The sequence below is a fragment of the Penicillium arizonense genome (assembly GCF_001773325.1).
Source record: "Penicillium arizonense strain CBS 141311 chromosome Unknown PENARI_contig016, whole genome shotgun sequence".
Lineage (NCBI taxonomy): Eukaryota > Fungi > Ascomycota > Eurotiomycetes > Eurotiales > Aspergillaceae > Penicillium > Penicillium arizonense.
The window spans coordinates 714,651-733,569 of record NW_019173293.1 but is presented as its reverse complement, the minus strand read 5'-3'; the positions used below and the strand labels follow the sequence as shown (position 1 = coordinate 733,569).

At 49.8% G+C, this 18,919-nt stretch overlaps 8 protein-coding genes across 8 annotated transcripts; 3 read left to right on the top strand and 5 right to left on the bottom strand.

The window, feature by feature from the left end:
• Positions 1-80: 80 nt before the first annotated feature.
• Positions 81-494, bottom strand: PENARI_c016G05909 (uncharacterized protein; the record flags this gene model as incomplete). Its single annotated transcript, XM_022634064.1, has 1 exon — positions 81-494. A coding segment is annotated over one exon (414 nt), but the record flags the coding sequence as incomplete, so codon positions are not given.
• A 500-nt stretch (positions 495-994) lies between these two features.
• PENARI_c016G04036 (uncharacterized protein) lies at positions 995-2,081 on the top strand (the record flags this gene model as incomplete). The annotated part of the gene is made up of 2 exons (XM_022634019.1): positions 995-1,228; positions 1,902-2,081. The coding sequence occupies 2 exons, from the start codon at positions 995-997 to the stop codon at positions 2,079-2,081; spliced, it is 414 nt and encodes a 137-aa protein (XP_022486136.1).
• Positions 2,082-2,878: 797 nt separating this feature from the next.
• Positions 2,879-3,328, bottom strand: PENARI_c016G11233 (uncharacterized protein; the record flags this gene model as incomplete). The annotated part of the gene is made up of 1 exon (XM_022634181.1): positions 2,879-3,328. The coding sequence occupies one exon, from the start codon at positions 3,326-3,328 to the stop codon at positions 2,879-2,881; it is 450 nt and encodes a 149-aa protein (XP_022486158.1).
• A 2,452-nt stretch (positions 3,329-5,780) lies between these two features.
• On the bottom strand, positions 5,781-6,363 carry PENARI_c016G01206 (putative histidine acid phosphatase; the record flags this gene model as incomplete). The annotated part of the gene is made up of 2 exons (XM_022633958.1): positions 5,781-6,193; positions 6,273-6,363. 2 exons carry the CDS (start codon positions 6,361-6,363, stop codon positions 5,781-5,783), a joined length of 504 nt encoding a protein of 167 aa, XP_022486037.1.
• A 527-nt stretch (positions 6,364-6,890) lies between these two features.
• PENARI_c016G07467 (uncharacterized protein) lies at positions 6,891-8,076 on the bottom strand (the record flags this gene model as incomplete). The annotated part of the gene is made up of 2 exons (XM_022634103.1): positions 6,891-7,890; positions 7,946-8,076. The coding sequence occupies 2 exons, from the start codon at positions 8,074-8,076 to the stop codon at positions 6,891-6,893; spliced, it is 1,131 nt and encodes a 376-aa protein (XP_022486054.1).
• Positions 8,077-8,884: 808 nt separating this feature from the next.
• On the top strand, positions 8,885-9,766 carry PENARI_c016G09569 (uncharacterized protein; the record flags this gene model as incomplete). Its single annotated transcript, XM_022634140.1, has 5 exons — positions 8,885-8,970; positions 9,156-9,228; positions 9,279-9,389; positions 9,468-9,632; positions 9,686-9,766. The coding sequence occupies 5 exons, from the start codon at positions 8,885-8,887 to the stop codon at positions 9,764-9,766; spliced, it is 516 nt and encodes a 171-aa protein (XP_022486017.1).
• A 2,484-nt stretch (positions 9,767-12,250) lies between these two features.
• On the top strand, positions 12,251-16,078 carry PENARI_c016G03903 (non-ribosomal peptide synthetase; the record flags this gene model as incomplete). The annotated part of the gene is made up of 1 exon (XM_022634017.1): positions 12,251-16,078. One exon carries the CDS (start codon positions 12,251-12,253, stop codon positions 16,076-16,078), a length of 3,828 nt encoding a protein of 1,275 aa, XP_022486030.1.
• Positions 16,079-16,836: 758 nt separating this feature from the next.
• PENARI_c016G03083 (sugar porter family MFS transporter) lies at positions 16,837-18,573 on the bottom strand (the record flags this gene model as incomplete). Its single annotated transcript, XM_022633999.1, has 4 exons — positions 16,837-17,955; positions 18,011-18,091; positions 18,145-18,347; positions 18,399-18,573. The coding sequence occupies 4 exons, from the start codon at positions 18,571-18,573 to the stop codon at positions 16,837-16,839; spliced, it is 1,578 nt and encodes a 525-aa protein (XP_022485989.1).
• Between the last annotated feature and the right edge of the window lie 346 nt (positions 18,574-18,919).

Here is an 18,919-nt window from a genome sequence, read left to right as displayed (position 1 = left end):
CTTCGCTGAATTGGGTGGGTTGACAGAGGTGACGGACCATGGTTATGTGTCGAATCCTCCACCGTAATAGACCACCTACCCGTCTCGAGACTTAGCCGAAGCGCTATACTGAAGGGACAGTTATTGGCAAGTGTCGTAGTCTGGCGCTCCGGAGGTCTATCAGGTCGCTTTCTTATCGGACGACCTCTGTCACAACATAGTCGGACGGTCTTCATGACCCCTTTCTTAGTACGTTTTGAGCGGAGAATTGAGACTGCATAGCCATATTGACGCCCTAAAGCATTGATCGTGGTGATTCCGTGCTCTGGCGTGTCGTAGTACGTATCGAGAGGGGGTAGCGGGAATGTATGGAGGCTTAGCGGCGGGTCTTGGAGGCTTGGCGCGGTGTTTTGGAGGCTTGGCGGCGCGTCATGAAGGCTTGGCAGCGACGGTGGGGACTCGGGAATAGCTTCAGGCTCAGAATCGGACGGCAAATCAGGCTGCGAGGAAGCCATCTTAAAGGAGAGTGAAATGCGAGGGAAATAGGTGAAAAACGCGAGAGAAATGGGTAGTAAAATGGGAGGTTTGAAGGTGTAAACAACTATTATTTTGAATTCCTCATTGGGTACTACAGTGGAACAGGAGTGACCTATTTTTACTAGGGGTCTACATAGTAATTAGAGGTACCTCGAGTTCTAGTCTATCTGCAGTGAAGTGGTAGACCAGGTGGTAATAAAATAAAAGTTCGGCACAAAAGCGGTGAGAAAAGCGGTCAATTTATGCCTGGTCTATAAGGCACTCAGGCCAAATTCAGGCCAAATTCAGGCAGGGGGGGGTGTAATTACTGAAGGGGGGGGTGTAATTACCGATCCCCTATGTGGGGCACAGCCGCAAATATGCTGTTTCATTCGTGGTGAGGTATTGGGTTTAGTATGTGATATCCTATCCAGGAAGTCCCATCAAGAAACTCTATGAATATATGGGATAAGGGGGGCGCCAGGAACAAAGCAGCATTATGCCTCCGTTGAAAACGGTGGACGGCATCATCGAACCGACAAATAAGAAGGTCCAGGCCTTGCGCGAGGCCTTCTTTCCCACACCTCTAGAAGCTGATCTCTCAGACATTGAGAGCACTCGGAGCCAACCTCAGAAACCGCATATTACCTTCCCACCTATCACGGAGCAAGAACTCACCGATGCAATACGCCGAGCGCCTCCGAATAAGGCTCCGGAGCCGACGGCATTCCCAGTAAAGTGTGGAGACTACTAGCAGGCGAATCAGCCTTATAGCGCGTTTTCTTCCTCATAATCCTCGCTATTTTCAACGCCTGCTTACGCACTAGCTATAAGCCCCGGCGTTTCCAGAGCTCAATCACAGTGACGCTAAGAAACGCTGGACCTAGGGAGTACCGCCTGCCGAAGGCGTACAGACTTATCGCGCTGCTTAATACGCTTGGCAAGGTTCTTAAAGCTATTATAGCTACTAGAATTGCCTAGACTGTCTAAGAGCATCGGCTGCTGCCTAATACTCACCTAGGCGGGAGAAAAGGCGTCTCTGTAGACTATGCTATTTAGTTGATCTTAGATCGGGTTCACACTACGTAGGGCCATGGCCAGGGTCAGAACGCAAGTATACTATTATTGGACGTCGCTAGCGCCTACAACAACCTCTTATACAGACGTCTTCTCCATAACCTAAAACAAATGGGCATTTCTGAACTAGTCCGAAGGGTGGGAGCATTTCTCATCGGCCGGAGTACTCGGATCCGTCTACCCGGCCACCTTAGTGATACGTTTCCTACTCCGATAGGAATTCCACAAGGCTCTCCTATATCACCGATCCTCTTTCTTCTATTCAATACACCACTAGTCAAAAGCGGCTCATTCTAACGGGCTACGGCCACACTAAAGCCTTTGGCTAGATGATTAATGTCTGCATTCTAGCTGTCTCAAACAGCTACGAAGAAAACGTATGGCTCATTGAAAAGGCTCTCGAGAGAGCTAACCAGTGGGCCAAACGTCAGGCAGCAAGTTTTGCACCTAACAAGTTCGAACTAATCCACTACAGCAACCCACGCGCCGCCATCGAGCCTACGCCCTAAACGATCTCTCCGAATCCTCCCTCCGAATACGATGTCTAGGCCGTCCCAAGCAATTAGACCGAAAGAGCTGTCTAATTATGACAGCATTGTTTCTAACCCGCTGGCGACCCGCTACGTTGCTAAATTCATGCACCAAACCGGCCTACTTGCTCAGTTTCAACATGCTGAGCAAGAAGAGTCCGATGATGAAACCGGAGACCGCGAGGTCATATAGCAGAGCCCCGAAGACGCTAGGCACTTACCATTGCTTGCTACCACGTTTGAGGAAGGAGAGAGCCTCACTTAGCTATTTGAATACACGCTGCCTGACTAGGCGATCCCTAAACGGCCTGAAACAACAATGAACAGCAATCGAGGCTGAAGTGAGGATGCCGGAGAACGGGGTTTGATCTTGCTACAGTAGGAATTGGCGGGGAGCCTGATGTGGAGGTGTTTACATGAACTATAAGAAGAGAGAGGACTTGGACAGGTGGAGGTGCATCCACGCATTTATTTTACATTCAATGCTTGCTGGTATTGAATTTCTCATTTGTATTGCGGATTTTGTGGATTTTGGGTTTGGCTTACATGTAATGGGCTGGTGCTTCCACTCTTTGAGAACCAGCCTCACTTTTTGTACTGGAGCATGCTCAGGCGTACGGACACGAGTTCTTGCTTCAACCGGATAGAAGCGCCTGCATAGCCATTAAGATACTAGTTAGGCTGCATCAGGTAAATAGAACTTTGATTGATTAATTGATATATGGGATAAGGGAAGTTCTAAAAATTCCAATGAAAAGCCACTGCTGTTACTCACATCAGGACCTTCCAAGAAATTGGCCAGGATTCGGATCTGATGGGGTTTCACCTGACGCGCTGGTGTCCATGGGGAAATATATGGATGATCCATGCAAGAAAGCGGCGTTTTGGTCGATCCAGACCACGATCCGATGGAGCAAGCCATTAAGTCCAAGCGATGTGAGGCCCCCTCGTAAACTAATGGCTTTTGCAAGACCCTGCATATGGATATCGTAATTCTCAAGACTGCCGAACATGGCTTCGTAGCTTGCCATTTTTGCTATGGCCCCTATTAAAGCATCATATGTACTCTCTGGCCGTTGAGCATCAAGACTGCGATTGATGGATGATACAGCTTCATAGCGAAGACTGAGGAGGTTGATCCTCATGTCGCCAGGGTTACCCTGCAAGGAGGCATAATGCGATGCCGCAAGAAGAATAATGACAGAGAACAAAGCGGGCTCAGTCATCACTAACGGAAACCAAATGGTCCTCAATAGGCCGGGGTTTCCAGGCAGATCAAGTTCAGGTATGTCAACTGCCATGTGTATCAAGTCTATCCATATTAAAAAAAGCCCACGTTGACTACATCAGAACTGAAAAATTTAACTTACAGTGATCGACTAGCAGCGGAGTCCAAGGTTGAGCCGAGACAGGATATGACTGGAAAGGATCGACTCTGAGTCCGCCTATTTGGGGCGAAATCGAGACTGGATCCGAGCTGAAAGGGTTGGTCACGAGCCCGGTTGGATATTCGAAAGTCTTCGTCCCATGCGAACCATGAAGCAACATTCCCCTCCGGCGTCGCTTATCTCGACGCGCAGACTGCTTCCATTGATGACGTGCCACGTGAGACCGAAATTCGGGTTCTTTGGCGAGCTGAAGGGCGTCCCTTGGTGTCTGAACATTGACAAAGACTATATCCATTCCAATATTTCAAAAATGAGGTGATCATTTAGTCGTGTGCGATATTCCTAGCTGTCTCTGGGCAGGAGTGAAAGTGTGATGCAGGTGAGCGTGGTAGACACGGCCTCGGAATTACGGATTCTCCGCTCAGTCCATTGCTCTCGAGGTTAACCTTTTCTAGCGGACCTGCAACGGACTAGCCGTTCGTCAAGTGATGGCCTAGTAGTACATGTGAGATGCGAAAGGGAGAAAGTTATAGCATGTAAACTCCGACCATGATGATGACGATCAATTCATTTGCCCGATGTAGCTCGCTCCATATATGTATCTCAATTGTTGAGATTCATGGTGCACCAGGCATGTAATGCCTGATCCGTCAAGCCGTGAATCTAGTGATCAGCATTGGACCTACCATTGAGAGTAAAGTTCAGGAGAAATGCTCTCCATTTATATAGGTTCTCTCTCAATGTGAGAGAGATCAGGCTTAAACAATCTCGCTGGCGTTGACATACATGCTTCCCAGTACATTCATCGTGTAATTTAAACATCAACTACAAAGTTATAGAAATTCTTTAAACTCCTCTTAGAGACCAGATACCCCCTAAAGAGCATTGGGTTTTTAAGGAAATGTCCCTATAACCTGCCGTTGTTGTGATACTATCGTCACGGAGCGAACTGCACCGCGGTAATATCCTGCAGTGAAGCCGAGATGTCTCCAGCGTATCCCAGTCGACATGTCAGTGCCACTTGACTGCCTCGCTGCCCCTCATTATAAATAGATCATTCAAGGGAACCTGGAGTTCCCCAAGAATCAGTCTCTGTATTCAATCCAATACTGTACCAGAGACATCTTCCTCTTCCCTAGTTGGCAGGCTCTATCCTATTAACACTGGAAACCCTTTATACTTTACAACTATGTTGTAATTTATCGCATTTACCACGGTGTTTTAGGGTGACCAGCTCGGTTGGGTGGCCAGCTCACTAGGGAAATACGTTACCTAAAAATAATCTGGTGGAATCTTTCATCCATTTGGAAATATGGCTGGTGCTGAGCACAATTTGTTTTCTACCTTTGATATTTGAAAACACATCTAACGTTAGATTCTAGTCTTACAAGCTACTCGATCCGGCGACGCCTCTTGTAACAATGGCGCCCTACATATCCCGACTCTGCCTTTCGTTGGGGGCCACCGCGCCTACCGACGCTGCGGTAGAACCCACGTTGATCGAAAGTGATCACAAAAAAGTCGCGAAATAGAGCAAAAGAAAGCGGCTCTAGAAAAACTGCTGTTCCATTTCTTGTACTGACTAGAAGGAGAACAGCATTCTCAGGCTTGCCACAGGTCTCATAATGGAGTGTTGCACCGTTTCACTTGCATCTGCTTTGATTGAGGCCCCATAGTATTGATTGGCTTGGCCTTTGGGTCGATGGATTACTTCAAACAATGACGGATGAGTGGCCAGATATGAAAATCTTGAGATTGGCAGTGGGAGACAAGTGAAACGTAAGATATACTAAGGCTACTTCTCAGAGAGACTCGGTTAAACTGCTATAGCGTCAACAAATGTAAGGGATTTTCTTGATAACCAAGCCCATATAATAGAATTTACAGCCTACATATGTACTGCGTACACGTATACTGTACTCTGTATATTTTAGTGCTCCACCATAGTCTTTTTCTTTTTTGAATCCCTGTTAAAGGGGCCTTGTTCATCATATTCACTGACTATTCTGCAGGTATTTCCAACCACTCAAAGACGAGATCAAACACTCCGTGTGAGCTATTCTATAGCAATGATTGCAAAAAGTCGTATGTTACGTGAAAATGCTTTCCACATGCTGCCTGCTCCTAAACCCAATAATTCTGTAAACAAACTATGACGCCTTTGAAATGGAATTTCGGTAGCTCTTTTAAGTAACCGTGACTTATGCCTTGTAAATAGACAAAGACGAAGGGAAGTCACTATCACCGCCACATGCCTTATTATAATCCCCAAACAGATCGACTCTTTCTTTCACAAAGTCATGGAACCGTTCCTTTGTACAGCTCCCCCAGGTCCATCCTGACGGTTAACCAACGGCTGAGGACCAGCATTGTTCAAGATTCCGATAGTAATCTCCTTCATCAAATCCATCACACTCGCACGACATTTTCTCAATACTGATATTCGTGAGGAATGGAGAATCTCACAACTTTTCCGGGCGCGATTATAGGTGATTCTGTTCTCGGGCATGGTACCATTCACATGATTCGCTTCCGTGTATGCGCTGTTGTTATACAATCCCAGCGCAGTGATAACGGTAGGCGGAAGCTCGCGATGGGTGAACGAGACGTGTAACTGTTGCGACGAAGATTCATCGTTTAATGCTGCGACGCTGGCATTAACCCACGGAACCCCGAGGCTGGCAGATAACTCCCGGTCGTAGCCTGTGTTGTGGAAGTACATCTCGTAGCCACACAGCTCGTCAGTCGATCCTCACCTTGTTCGGTTCCGTTCCTGACTTACCCGGAGGCAGGTGGAAGTCTGCCGTGAATGTGCCATAATTGATTCCCACCTGGGCTCCATAGTTGGAACCGGAGTGACTCATCGACGCCATGATCGTAAAAACGTGCCTGTTTGTAGTTCACTACAAGCTCTTGTCTAGGTCTCAGCTGAAAGAGGGGCACGTCATCAGGTATCTCGGCTCCGCGGCGCTAAGACAGGAGACCAGATTAGCAGACCACCCACCTCGAGCAGTGTGTTGGTCCTGCGTCCCTCGTATCTACATATGTCAACAGTACTGCCGTGGTTCTCCTTTCCGAGAGCTACTTTAAGGCCTCGAAATCTGCGACCTTGCTATGGACATTAGGACTAGTGAAATTACAAGGATATTCTACAGTATGTCCCTAAAGCTTTCTGAATAATAATTGTCGGAAAAGTTACAAAATTCAAATAAGACCATCTGAGTGGCTCACTATCCACCCATTTGTCTGTAGTCAAAGAAGGAATCAACATCTCAACCCACTACCGTGATCATCTTGTTAAGAGGATGCACAGGATGTAATCATGCCATGGCTAAAGCGTAGGTTGATGACCCAGGAATCGCAGAACTAGTTTGCGCAACAGCAGTTGCATATTCTTCTTTTAGCCGTCCTTAGACGCAGCATAAAGAAATCCACGGACGTCCTCTTTAAACAGGTCAAAGGATCTTGCGGAGGTAACGAACTTTGCAGTTGATTCTAGTTCGAATAGCGTGGTATCTTCCTCAATCGGCTCATATTCACCGCCGCTTCTATCCTCATGGCTACAATGATCTTCACCCTCCCCATTAGCGGTGTCTGCACTATGTGAAGTGTGAAGTTGCGTACCTAGCTTGCTGTCAGATATTTTATCATCGGTATATATCGGTGCTAGCTGTGCGGTAGAAGATGTTTCAACTAGCAGACGTTCAAGTAGGAGAAGACTATCTTTCCCCTGCTCGAGCATGGTGTTCACTTTCTCTCGAACGGTATATTTGGTGGGCATGACGATGACGTGAATTGCTGAAGAGATGCGGTGACGAATCGATCCCAAGAAACGGGCAGCTGATATCTGGGTTGGACCATGTGCCTCCGAAAGAATGTCCCGGTGAAGTTTCCTCAGCAAACGTATGTGATTTCTCATGAACCTGTCTTTACTCATTATCTGAGCTGCCTCCTTGTATAGGGCCAGTAGCTCCGAGTCGCCAGTTAGTGTCTTCACTATATAGATCACCGCAGCTTGTTGGTAGTTCATCTCCGGGAACGAGGCAGCGTCGGAATATACGGTCCAAGGGTCCTCAAAGCTGAAAACAGACTCTGTGTCGTCAGGGCTAAGTGCGTCAAAAGCTTCAAGCCGACGCACAACCCTACGCACAACCCGTTTGAAGGTAGAGATATCTTCTATGTCTATGTCAGAATCGTCTTCCATGTCTTCCCCTTCCGGGAGTCGTTCCACTCGTCTAGATTGTCTATATTCCGCACGTCGTGATCTATTTGCGTCATTTCTCCCCGATCTTTCGGGGAAGAGTATCCTTGGGGATCCGGGTGTGCGAAAGTCGGTGGCTGAAGAGCTTTCGAATTCAGTCTCGTATTCAGCGCTAATGACCTGTGTTCCACAGGCAGGACTATTGGAAAAGAGTCAGTCAAAAAAGTGTGCTGTAGACTTCCATATGGTCGTACCATGTGGCCCAAGTTTGGGCTTTGGGCCTTGTCCATGTGCCTTTGCAAGTTGGCTCTGGGCACCGCTCTATTTGCAAATCCCGCACAGAGGGGAGATCGAATCCCTGCCAAATTTGCACAAGCGCAGACATAGCCACCATACTCCCTGGAGCAATATGACGGCGCCAAGTCGTCTTGTTTAGGATGCGATTGTTTGCCATGCTCATAAGTACATATCGACCTCGATCAATCAAGGGAATTCCCTTAAATTCTTCCTGGACAAGCGCTTTAACCACCTATGATCCACATGTCAGTCCCAGTCTTTGCCACCTGTACCTGCAACTGCAAATAACCGAGTATATTGTTCGCACGTTGAAGTTTCGGAAGTATTCGTATGGTAATACTCGCGGAGGGCTTCCCACAGCATCGAAGAACGTAATGTTGAATTTCGCTATTAAGGCTGGCACTAGCTGCCTGGGCGGCTTCACAGATCGAGATAAAAGCAAACTGTAATACTGTATTAGCTCAGTATATGTTGGAAAAGAATTTGAATTCGCACAAAAGGTTCTTCAGAAATTGGCCGAGATAAAGCAGAACCAGATAATATCTGCTGTTAGTCAGCTTCTGCGCTCCAATAGACAATGCAAAGCAATTCAATATTTCCAGGGTCGCTCGTTGGCCAGATGCATCTAAGGAGTCCGAGCCTGTCATTCAGGACTACGAGATATATCAACAACCCTTTTCTAAGGGGTAGCTCTTGGAACAGCCTCTTGTGCAGAAATGGCTGGATTGGAGTTACCACACGGAATTTGACTTAAATCAAGTGATTCAGGACCACATTACTGAGGATCGTCTTTTGCTCGAAGTTGGAGTGGCGTGATGAGTATCTCATTTCGCCGGTCGATGCATTGCCTTGGAATATATCAAATCAAATGCAAACCATTCCTTACTTTGGCCGTCATGGGAACTTTCAGCTTCCTACTCAGCACAATCCCAGTCTACCACTATCTGCGCATCGGCCAACTCGGTCGTGCCGAAGTCGTCAAGTGAGTCCGTCGCCGACTCCACATATCCTTCAGGTGTGCTCTCCGCCAGCCGTACTTTCCGAACTACGTGCTAATTACGCTATCCGAACTCAAGCCTGTTTCTCAAAGATGCTGGAATCGAAGTGAAACACGCTCTCTACCCGTCTGACGCGACGTGGCCTCAGCAGAGCGAGACCCTGAAAGAGCATGAAAGAGCAAGGTATCACCCGCACGGGGAAGTTGCCTGCGCTCGAGTACAAGGGCCAGAGACTTACACAGGTAAGCTCAGTCGCCGACACAGTCCATGGGAAGAGTATTGACAACGGCAGCACATTCCTATCCTGCGATACCTCGCCCGCGACCTTGGAGGTTATGACGAGGAAACGAACTGGGAGAATTATGTCGTTGATGCTGTGTCGGACATTTACATTGATTGGAGGGTGAGTATGAACATTGGAGGTACAATGTTGATTATCAATACTGATTGGATCAGGCGCAATGGATTATGAACCTGAGAGAGGAAGCCGGAGTACAAGGATAAATATGTGCCGGGTTATTACAACCTCGTTGCGGAGTACTACTCGGATTATAAAGGACCGTACCTGCTGGGTGATAGGGTCACTCACACTGACTTTGCGATCTATCAATCTATTGATAACGATCGGAGAACGGGGACGCTTCCGGTATGATAACATTAGGTCTCTACCAGGCCGCTTGCTAATTTCGTTGTGTTTAGTCGGTCTTGCCGGATGCTTTGGTCAATTTCAAGGAGGCCTTTGATCGGTGGCGAAATAGGGATGCGCTGTTGGTATACTAGAGGACTCTTGCCAGATGGCGTGAAGGTCGAGATCCAAATCAGTCTACTGATGTTAGCACAAAATAACCATTGGAACGAGGGGTACAGACCATTGAACCATGCAGTCCATTTGCGTCCAAAACTGACAATTAGGTGCTGTTCCATTGTCGTTCGGCATTCGGCCCTGGTCGGAGACCGAGGGCTTCACATTCATCATTCTCTTTCCTCGACATTCCGCCTTCTCCGCTAGATGGGTCCTTATAAAGCCAGAACATCCAAGTCCGCTTTTTCTCCTTATTTTATTTCTAAGTTCACTTTCACGCATTTAACCGTTCTATATACAACCCACATCACCAATAATGCTCACTCTCAACATCGCCTATACGGAGCTAGTCAACAGCTCCGATCCCTCTATCCCAACCCTGACCCAAGAACAGGTCTGGAACGGCCTAAAGTCGAAGGCCCGACGCCCTCAAGACTTCATCCCCTCCTTCGATGACTCCCGAGTCATCGAGGAACGGGATAATGGTTCCTACATCGTGAGGGAGGCACATGTTGCGGCTGATCTCAGCGAATCTCCTATGGCCGGAAAATGGACCAGGGAGGAATGCAGATTGCATGAGCCGGTCAAGGTGAGAGAGCCGGAACATAAAAACGGCCCGACTGTCTTGAAAGCTTCGAATTTGTCATCACATGGTCTAATCAGAGAGTAGACTTACTTCACGCTACCTGGCGGGTCGATAATTCAGAATATTCTTTCCGAAGGACCTGGTCAGGCTCTGTATCTCACGTTTACGTATGAATGGAAGCTACCTGATATCAAGCCTGGGACAAAGGAGGCAAAAAAGGCGAGGGACGACCACATGAAAATTGCGATATCCTCGGTTCAAGGAACAATCAGGGCCTTGAGAACAATGTCAGAAGTGACTGAAGTGTGAATTATGGAATGTACGTATGAGAAATGAGCAGGCCTCGGATCGCGGAATATATCAAGCAGAATGAATAGGACGGATACTGGGCTTGTCTTGAAGATTCGATTGGCAGTACGGGGTGTCCAATGGTACCTCCAGTTCGAGAACACTTAAGGCAGATCAATAAGATTGTAAGGTCTGATGCAGTACAAGTACTGTTGATCTGTGTGCTGTATATCAACATGTGAAGCCTTCCTTACGCTTTTAGAGCGCCCGGGCAAGTTTGATAAACGACAAGCAGGGCACTTTGGTGGTTGAATAGTTGTAGGTAGACGCACAGGACGACCACTGTCATTATAAGCCGGATAGTGATGTTGTCCCCATGGTCAGTTTTCGCGACACACGAAGCACGAGCCTCTTGCGCTGGTGGGCGCCCCTTCTGTATTTCCCGTGGGGCTCGTAGGTCGTTTGGTCGATGTACTTCACAATGTGGGATACCCATCAATAGCCTCCTTTATGGGAGAAAAGGTAGAGTAACTCATTCTGCTGACTTAATCGCCATGGCAAGATTGGCACTGTATGTGGGAACTCGAGAGGGTCCGGGGACCAAGTGCCGTGGCACTATTCCTATTTTGGTATGTGGACATGTGGGCAAGTGGGCTGGTATCAAACATCACGTCGCTGGTGGACATGGAAGAGACCTTGGCTTCTGGGGTTCGGAATCATTATGTGTTGGCTTTGCTGCTGTTTCTCGGCTATTATCAGCCATATGTAGCTCAGTGTGGTGTTTCTTTCCGTCCTTTAAGAGAGGGTTTGTGGGTCGCTTGTTAGAAACCTGGGTCCATAGTACTGTGAAATGGTGTGTCTGCTGCATGTTCATCCCCGCAATTTCAATATTGGCAGTAGACCTATCCATTGCCTTGAAATGTGAGGTCTGCAGTGAGACTCGAGTTCAGGGGCACAGTGGCTTGCTCAGAGTAGACACCGGGTCGCGGGGGTCCGTGCGCATGTCCTGAATCCCCAGTCAAGCATTCTACATCAGCTTGGCTGCCTCAAGGAGGATAGTGATGTCTTAGAGGCATATAGGAGAAATGGTAAGAAGGAATAAGAAGCTATAAGAACCGGGATCAAGCGACACCTGAGGCAGAAGCCAAACTGTTGGGAAAATAGCTTTCACATGTCAGAGTGGGGGCTGACATGTGAAAGACCCTCTCCTGTTGAGCTGCATTTCTATATCATAAAGATGATAGAGATGAAGCGGAGAGAGGTTTGAAGAGGATAGGATTAGAGAATATAGATATCTCATATGCATAAAGCCACAGAATCCAACTGGTCCTGTGCGCCGGAGCAAACCGCGCGGGGAAGCGATTGGACCCGATACGAATTAGCCACGTTCAAGTCTGCCAGGTTAGGGTCTAAGTTAGTTCCAAGCATCTCTCAACAAAATGTGCCCTATTTCTTGATCTCTGGAGTTTCTCATGTTCTTTTGTTCTACTACACCTCTCCCCTGCATAAGTGTCGTGACTCCATGACCATCTTACACCATTCTCCGTTTAAACTTCATTCTAGCGTCTGAGTCCTTCTTTCCTTCAACATGGCTGTTCTCGATATCACCAAAGATCTACCTACCCTCTTTAAGAAACAGGTGCAGGCCACCCCGGACGCCATTGCGCTAGAGGATGAAACAACCTACACATACCAGCAGCTGGACCACGAGGTCGAAGCTCTCGCCACCCGATTGCGGACCTATGGGGTGAGCCGTGACACCCTCGTGGGTGTACTTCTGCCACGCAGCGCACATTACGTGATCGCGTGTCTGGCGGCCCTCCGCGCTGGAGGAGCATTTCTGGTGCTCGAGCTGGCTTACCCCGCGGACCTCTTGGCGGATGTCATTGAGGACGCTAGTCCTGTCGTCATCATCACCCATCGATCTGAGGCCGAGAAAATTAAGGCTCCTCTACCAGTAATCGCCCTGGATGATCCAGTGGCGGATGTCAATGGGTCCGCCAAGGAACCTTCTCCATTGCCGGCTGATGATGATTTGGACCGTTTAGCCTTTGTGTCGTACTCGTCAGGTACCACCGGCAAACCCAAAGGAATTGCCAATCCTCACCGCGCTCCGGTTCTGTCTTATGATCTCAGATTTGCTGTACAGGATGTACAGCCTGGGGATCGGGTGGCTTGCAATGTCTTCTTTATCTGGGAAATGTTGCGTCCACTGTTGCGAGGAGCGACAGTGGTGATTGTGCCAGACGAAACCAGCTATGATCCGGCCGCCCTGGTCGACTTGCTTGCGGCCAAAAAGGTCACCGAGACCCTGATGACCCCCACGCTGTTAGCTACGGTTCTCTCCCGCTACCCGCGATTCGGCACACGTGTTCCCGATCTGCGAATTATTTGGCTCAACGGTGAAGTGGTGACCACAGATTTGGCTCGCAAGGCCATCAAGATTCTTCCCAACACTCGCTTGCTCAATTGCTACAGTGCATGTGAAACACATGAGATCGCCTGCGGAGATATCCGCGAAATTATTGACGAGGAAGCTCTCTACTGCCCAGTTGGCCCACCGCTCGATCCTTCACATACGTACGTTTTGGACGAAGCTGGCAAACAAGTCGAGATAGGCGCATCGGGAGAGCTATTTATTGGCGGTCCCTTGTTGGCCCGGGAATACATTAACCTCCCCGAGGCCACTGCCAAGGCTTTCACACCTGACCCCTTCGACACTGCACCCGGCGCTCGGGTTTACAGGACTGGCGATCTGGCGCGTAAGCTGCCTTCCGGACTCCTCGAGATTACTGGCCGAGTTGGCGCAATGATCAAGCTCCGCGGCTACTCGGTGGTGCCGGCAAAGGTAGAGAGCGACATCTGCCAATATTTGGCTGTCAGCCAGTGTGTCGTGATTGCTTATGGTGAGGGCCTTGACCGACAACTGGTTGCATATATTGTCGCCGACAAGGAGGCGTCAGCTGATCGTCCAGCTGTCACCATCAACGAGTCTGGCCACAGCCCCGCGGCACGCCGTGCTCTCGAGAAGAACCTCGCACACTACATGATTCCTGCCCTGTGGGTTGCACTGGAGGAACTTCCTACTAGTGAGGTCTCTGGAAAGGTTGACCTGAAGAGCCTCCCGACCCCCCGCAGCGGCAGCCCTAACGGCAGCGAACAGAGCGCCGGAAAGGACCCCATCGGTATCAACGATATCGCTGCTATTTGGGAAACTGTTCTGAAGATCTCGAAGAATTTGCTTAAGCCTGAAGATAGTTTCTTCGATCTTGGCGGACACTCTTTGTCTCTGGCCGATCTATCATCGAAGCTTTCGCGACGCTTCGGTTTCCGTATTCCGATCCCCCGTCTTGCCGAAAATACTACCCTTTCTGGTCACCTGGACACAGTGCGTGCAGTTAGAGACGGTCACACTGAGGAGGTGCAAGCCAATTTACCCGCAGTTCTGCTTTCTGACTCTACTCTGGATGAAGACATCAAGCCTTCCAACACCGCCATCACTTCGATCACTGACGCGAACACAGTACTTTTGACTGGTGTGACTGGTTTCCTGGGCGCTTTCCTGCTGAATGACCTGATCGAGAACACCTCAGCTCGGATCATCTGTCTTGTTCGCTTTAGTGACCCGGAGCAAGATGACCAAGCTGGAGGTGTGGCTCGGATCCGTAGGAACTTGCTAGACATGGGACTTTGGCGCGACTCGCTTCTGGAGCGTGTCGAGGTCCTTCCTGGTAATCTTTCTCGTCCTCGCTTAGGTCTGTCTCCCGATGTGTTTGATGACATCGCGTCTCGCGTCCAAGTTATCGTTCACGCTGCCGCCACTGTCAACCTTGTCTATCCCTATGCCGCACTTCGCGGTGCGAACGTCGGTGGAACCAGGGAGATTCTCCGCCTGGCCGCTAAGGGAGGTGCGACAGTTCAGTACGTCTCAACCAACGGCGTCTTGCCATCGTCAGGAGAGAACGGCTGGCCCGAGACGACCATGCTGTCTGCAGAAGAGGTCCCTAAGAAGCTGCTTGATGGCTACGGTCAGACCAAGTGGGTGGCTGAGCAGCTCGTGCTCAAGGCTGGTGAACGAGGATTGCCAGTCAAGATTCACCGGTGTGGTACCATCAGTGGCCACAGTGTCACCGGCTCTGCTAACGCCTGGGATTTGCTCACTGCTTTGATTGTTGAGTCTATCCAGCTTGGATACTTCCCAGACGTGGAAGGCTGGCGCGCAGAGATGACTCCGGTCAACTTTGTTAGCAAATCTATTGTCCACTTGGCCGCCCAAACCCAGACCGACCAAACTGTTCTCCACCTGGGCGATCCCAAGCCGGTCGACACCCGGTCTGTCTTTGAGGATCTCAAGGAGCTAGGTTATGAGACTCAACCCCTCCAGTGGGACGAGTGGGTGGCTCTTTGGTTCGAGAAAAGAGGTTCAACGAAGGGTGGAGATGGTTCGTTCACTGTCGATATTCTTCGCAGTGGTATGCCGACTGTCGAGTTCCTTCGGGACATCGTGGTTCTCGACAACGCCCTGACTAGACCTCTCCGTGCCGAGGTCGAGCGACCCAAGGTGGACAGCCTATTGCTGGAAACCTACACCCGACACTGGTTTGCCCGAGGATGGCTGCCCCGTCCCCCCTCTCGTCAACATGCTCTAAACCGCCCTGTGGAGCCTAGCGTGAAGGGTCCTCTCAGCGGACAAGTGGCCGTAGTTACAGGTGCATCCTCAGGCATTGGCGCGGCGGTAGCAGCCGCCCTAGCCAAACAAGGCTGTGCCGTCGCACTTGGTGCACGGCGCCTCGATGCTCTCGAAAGCACCAAGCGCAAAGTCGAAGCCCACGGCGTCAAGTGCATCCTCCGCTCAACCGACGTCACAAGCAAGACCCAAGTCGAAGCCCTCGTCCAGGCAGCAAGCGAAGAGCTCGGCCCCGTCGACATCCTCGTCGCCTGCGCCGGAGTGATGTACTTCACAATGATGGCCAACACCCAAATGGACGAATGGGAACGCACAGTCGACGTCAACTGCAAGGGTCTCCTCCACGCGCTCTCCTCCACAGTCCCAGGAATGCTCTCCCGCGGCCGCGGCCACGTCGTCGCCATCTCTTCAGACGCCGGGCGCAAAGTCTTCCCAGGCCTGGGCGTCTACTCCGCCAGCAAGTTCTTCGTCGAAGCAACCCTCCAAGCCCTCCGTCTCGAGACCGCAGGTGCCGGCTTGCGCGTGACAAGCATCCAACCTGGTAATACATCCACAGACCTGCTGGGCATGTCAACGGATACCGAAGCCATCAAGAAATTCGGCGAGCCATCCGGAGCGAAGATCCTCGATCCTTCGGATGTTGCTAATTCAATCGTTTACGCCCTCACTCAGCCGGAATATGTCTCCGTCAATGAGATCCTGGTCGAGCCCCGTGATGAACCTATTTAAATGATGTCCTCTCCGTTATGTTCCAGATCGGATGCGATGATCTGTGGAGTTTTGTATGTGTTATTACTTATCTCTCAGTTTGCTAGCTGTGGATTTTAAGGCTAGGGTTTTGAGATTCGATTACAAAATCCGATGCCGTATAGTGGTAGATTATAGACTTAGATTTGTATATAAAGAGAATACCGGATTCGTTTCCAATGCGCTCTTCTTCCCATGCAACATCGATCGATCTATTGGCCCTTACGCTGTCTACTTACAAGGTATTTTTTGTTGCAACTCCTGCATATAGACTCCATATAGACCATAAGAACTTTCCCTTCTCCCTTAAACAGTCGGTGTAGCCATCCACTTCGATATACTTCAACGCAACAGGGAGGTGAATCAGGAATAAATCGATATACCCCAGTCCTCAAGCCTCATTTGGCTCTTGGCCATTGCCAATGCATAAGCGCGCGGGTGGTAATTGTTCCAGCGCTTTGTTGTGACGAAAATCTCTGAGCGGGTTACTAGGCCCTCGGCGATGGCGCCTTGGATGCCTTGTCCGGCTTCTTTTTCGTTTTGGCGAATAATCTGCATCCCACTTTGATGGCCTGTTGTTTGTTAGTGCTGCATTAATGTAGACTCATGTATTGAGAATTGCATGGTTAGGTGTAGATATACTTACCTTCCGATTAGAAAATATTACATGCTGGACAAGCTGGAGTTGACTTTGGGCGGATCTTCAATTCATATTATCATAAATTTCTATATAGTACACTCTAGACCTCTTTCACGTCAATCCCCTTCTCAGACCCGCTAAGACTAGTCTCCATAATACTGACAGTATCATCGGCGGGATGCATGGACAGCGGATGTAACCCCTTATGTCGAATCTGTGAGCGCGGCGCCGTAGCCACAACAGTAGTCTCATCACCAGTACCCTGATCCGACAACCCAACCACTGACTTCCCAGAGAAAACATCCTCGACCTCCTCGAGAGAACGGCCCGCGGTCTCGGGATAAAAGGCCCAAACAACAACCATAGCCGCCCAATTAAACCCAACAAAGCAATAGAAATATCTATATCCAATATCCGTCAATGCAATAGGCGAGCACTGCGCAAAGATAAGGTTAAGACTCCAATTCGTCGCCGTAGCCAGAGACGAACCACGCGCCCGAATAGGCGTCGGGAAGATCTCGGATTGGTAAATCCAAGAAATCATACCCAGCGCAGTAAAAAAGAACGAGAATGCAAAGAACATGGCGATGGCAGCGCGCAGCGCATCCGGATTCGCCTTTGGATCGCTAAAGTCGATATACCGCGCGAGCGTGGCTTCGACACACATGACCGCGCCCATACCAAACAAAGACGGAATAAGGAGTTTGCGACGTCCGACTTTGTCGATGAAGGCCATGAACACCGTGTTCCAGAACAGCGCTAGCGCGCCCCAGACTCCGATGATCATCAGGGACGTGGATGTTGATAGGCCGAGTGATTTGTACAGGCGCGGTCCGTAGTTTTGGATTACGTTTGTGCCGGAGCATTGCGTGAATGCTTGTAGGCCGCAGGCGAGGAGGATGCGGCGGCGCCAGTGGGGGGAGGTGAGGAGCTGGCGCCAGGATCGGACGGCTTTTTGGTGCTCTTGGAGGAGGCTATCGTGAATTTGGGAGAGTTCGTGTTCGAGGAGTTGGTTGTTTGTTGCGCTGCGGTTTAGGTGGAGTTTGGCGAGGACTGAGCGTCCTTCGCCTTCTCGGCCTTTTTCAATGAGCCATCGTGGGGATTCGGGGAGGAACCAGATGCCGCAGGTTAGGATGAAAGCTGGGACTACTTGGAAGGAGAGCGGGAAGCGCCAAGAGAAGACTCCGCCGCGGAGGGAACATCCGTATCCGACCCATTGCTGGTGTTGTTAGTTGGCTGGTGTGAGTGTCGAATAGGTAAGTACATGTACTCACGGCAACCATAATGCCCAGACCGATCATCCATTGCTGCATACTGGCTAATAGGCCACGAATCTGAGGCGGGGCGACCTCGCTCTGGCTGCACGTCAGATGAAGCTTAGTAGACGTTAGATATAGCATTGACGTACGCAGTATACAGGAATAGTAGCTGACATTTGCCCAATGGCAATCCCCGCGATGAATCGACCAGCGATCAGCATCGCAATTGTGACTGCACCCCCCTGGAGGGCAGCCCCAAGACTCGCAAGCAGTCCACCGAGGAAGATGACCATTCGGCGGCCATAGTAGTCGGAAACGAATGGGGCGAGGACCGAGCCCACGATAGCCCCCCCTGATCACCGTTAGATCCCGATCGCGGCACGTTCCGACAGTGGAGGGTTACCGGTGTAAGACGAGATGATTCCTCCCGCGGCGGCATCAGATAACCCCGGAGAGCCGAATCGGGCTAGAAAAGCCTCTTGTTCGATGCTGGAAGAGATGACGCCTGAATCATACCCGAATAGAAACGACCCCAGCGCAGCAAAGGCGCAGCAGAAGGTGACGAGGAAGAAAGCCATAATCCATAGTACAGCACAGCTGTGTAGATAGATGAAGTGGACGGGTTTGTTCCATATAAAAGTAAATTTTCAGCGCGTGTAGAATGTTGATCCGCGGGGAGTGGGACGTGCCGAAGGGATGAGTTGATAGGGAAATTACATGTACGCGAGGAGATCAAGCTTAATATTTAGTCGCTTAATCTATAAGATCGCTAGATCACAACTGGTCCCTCTTAGAATGACGCTATTGACTTGGAGCGTCAAAAGAGAACCCGTGTTTATTTCCTCATTAATTCTTGGATCTTCAGATCGTCTGCAATAAAGATGATGCTAATAGGTCCCTGGGGCGTTTCATAATTGTTTCCAT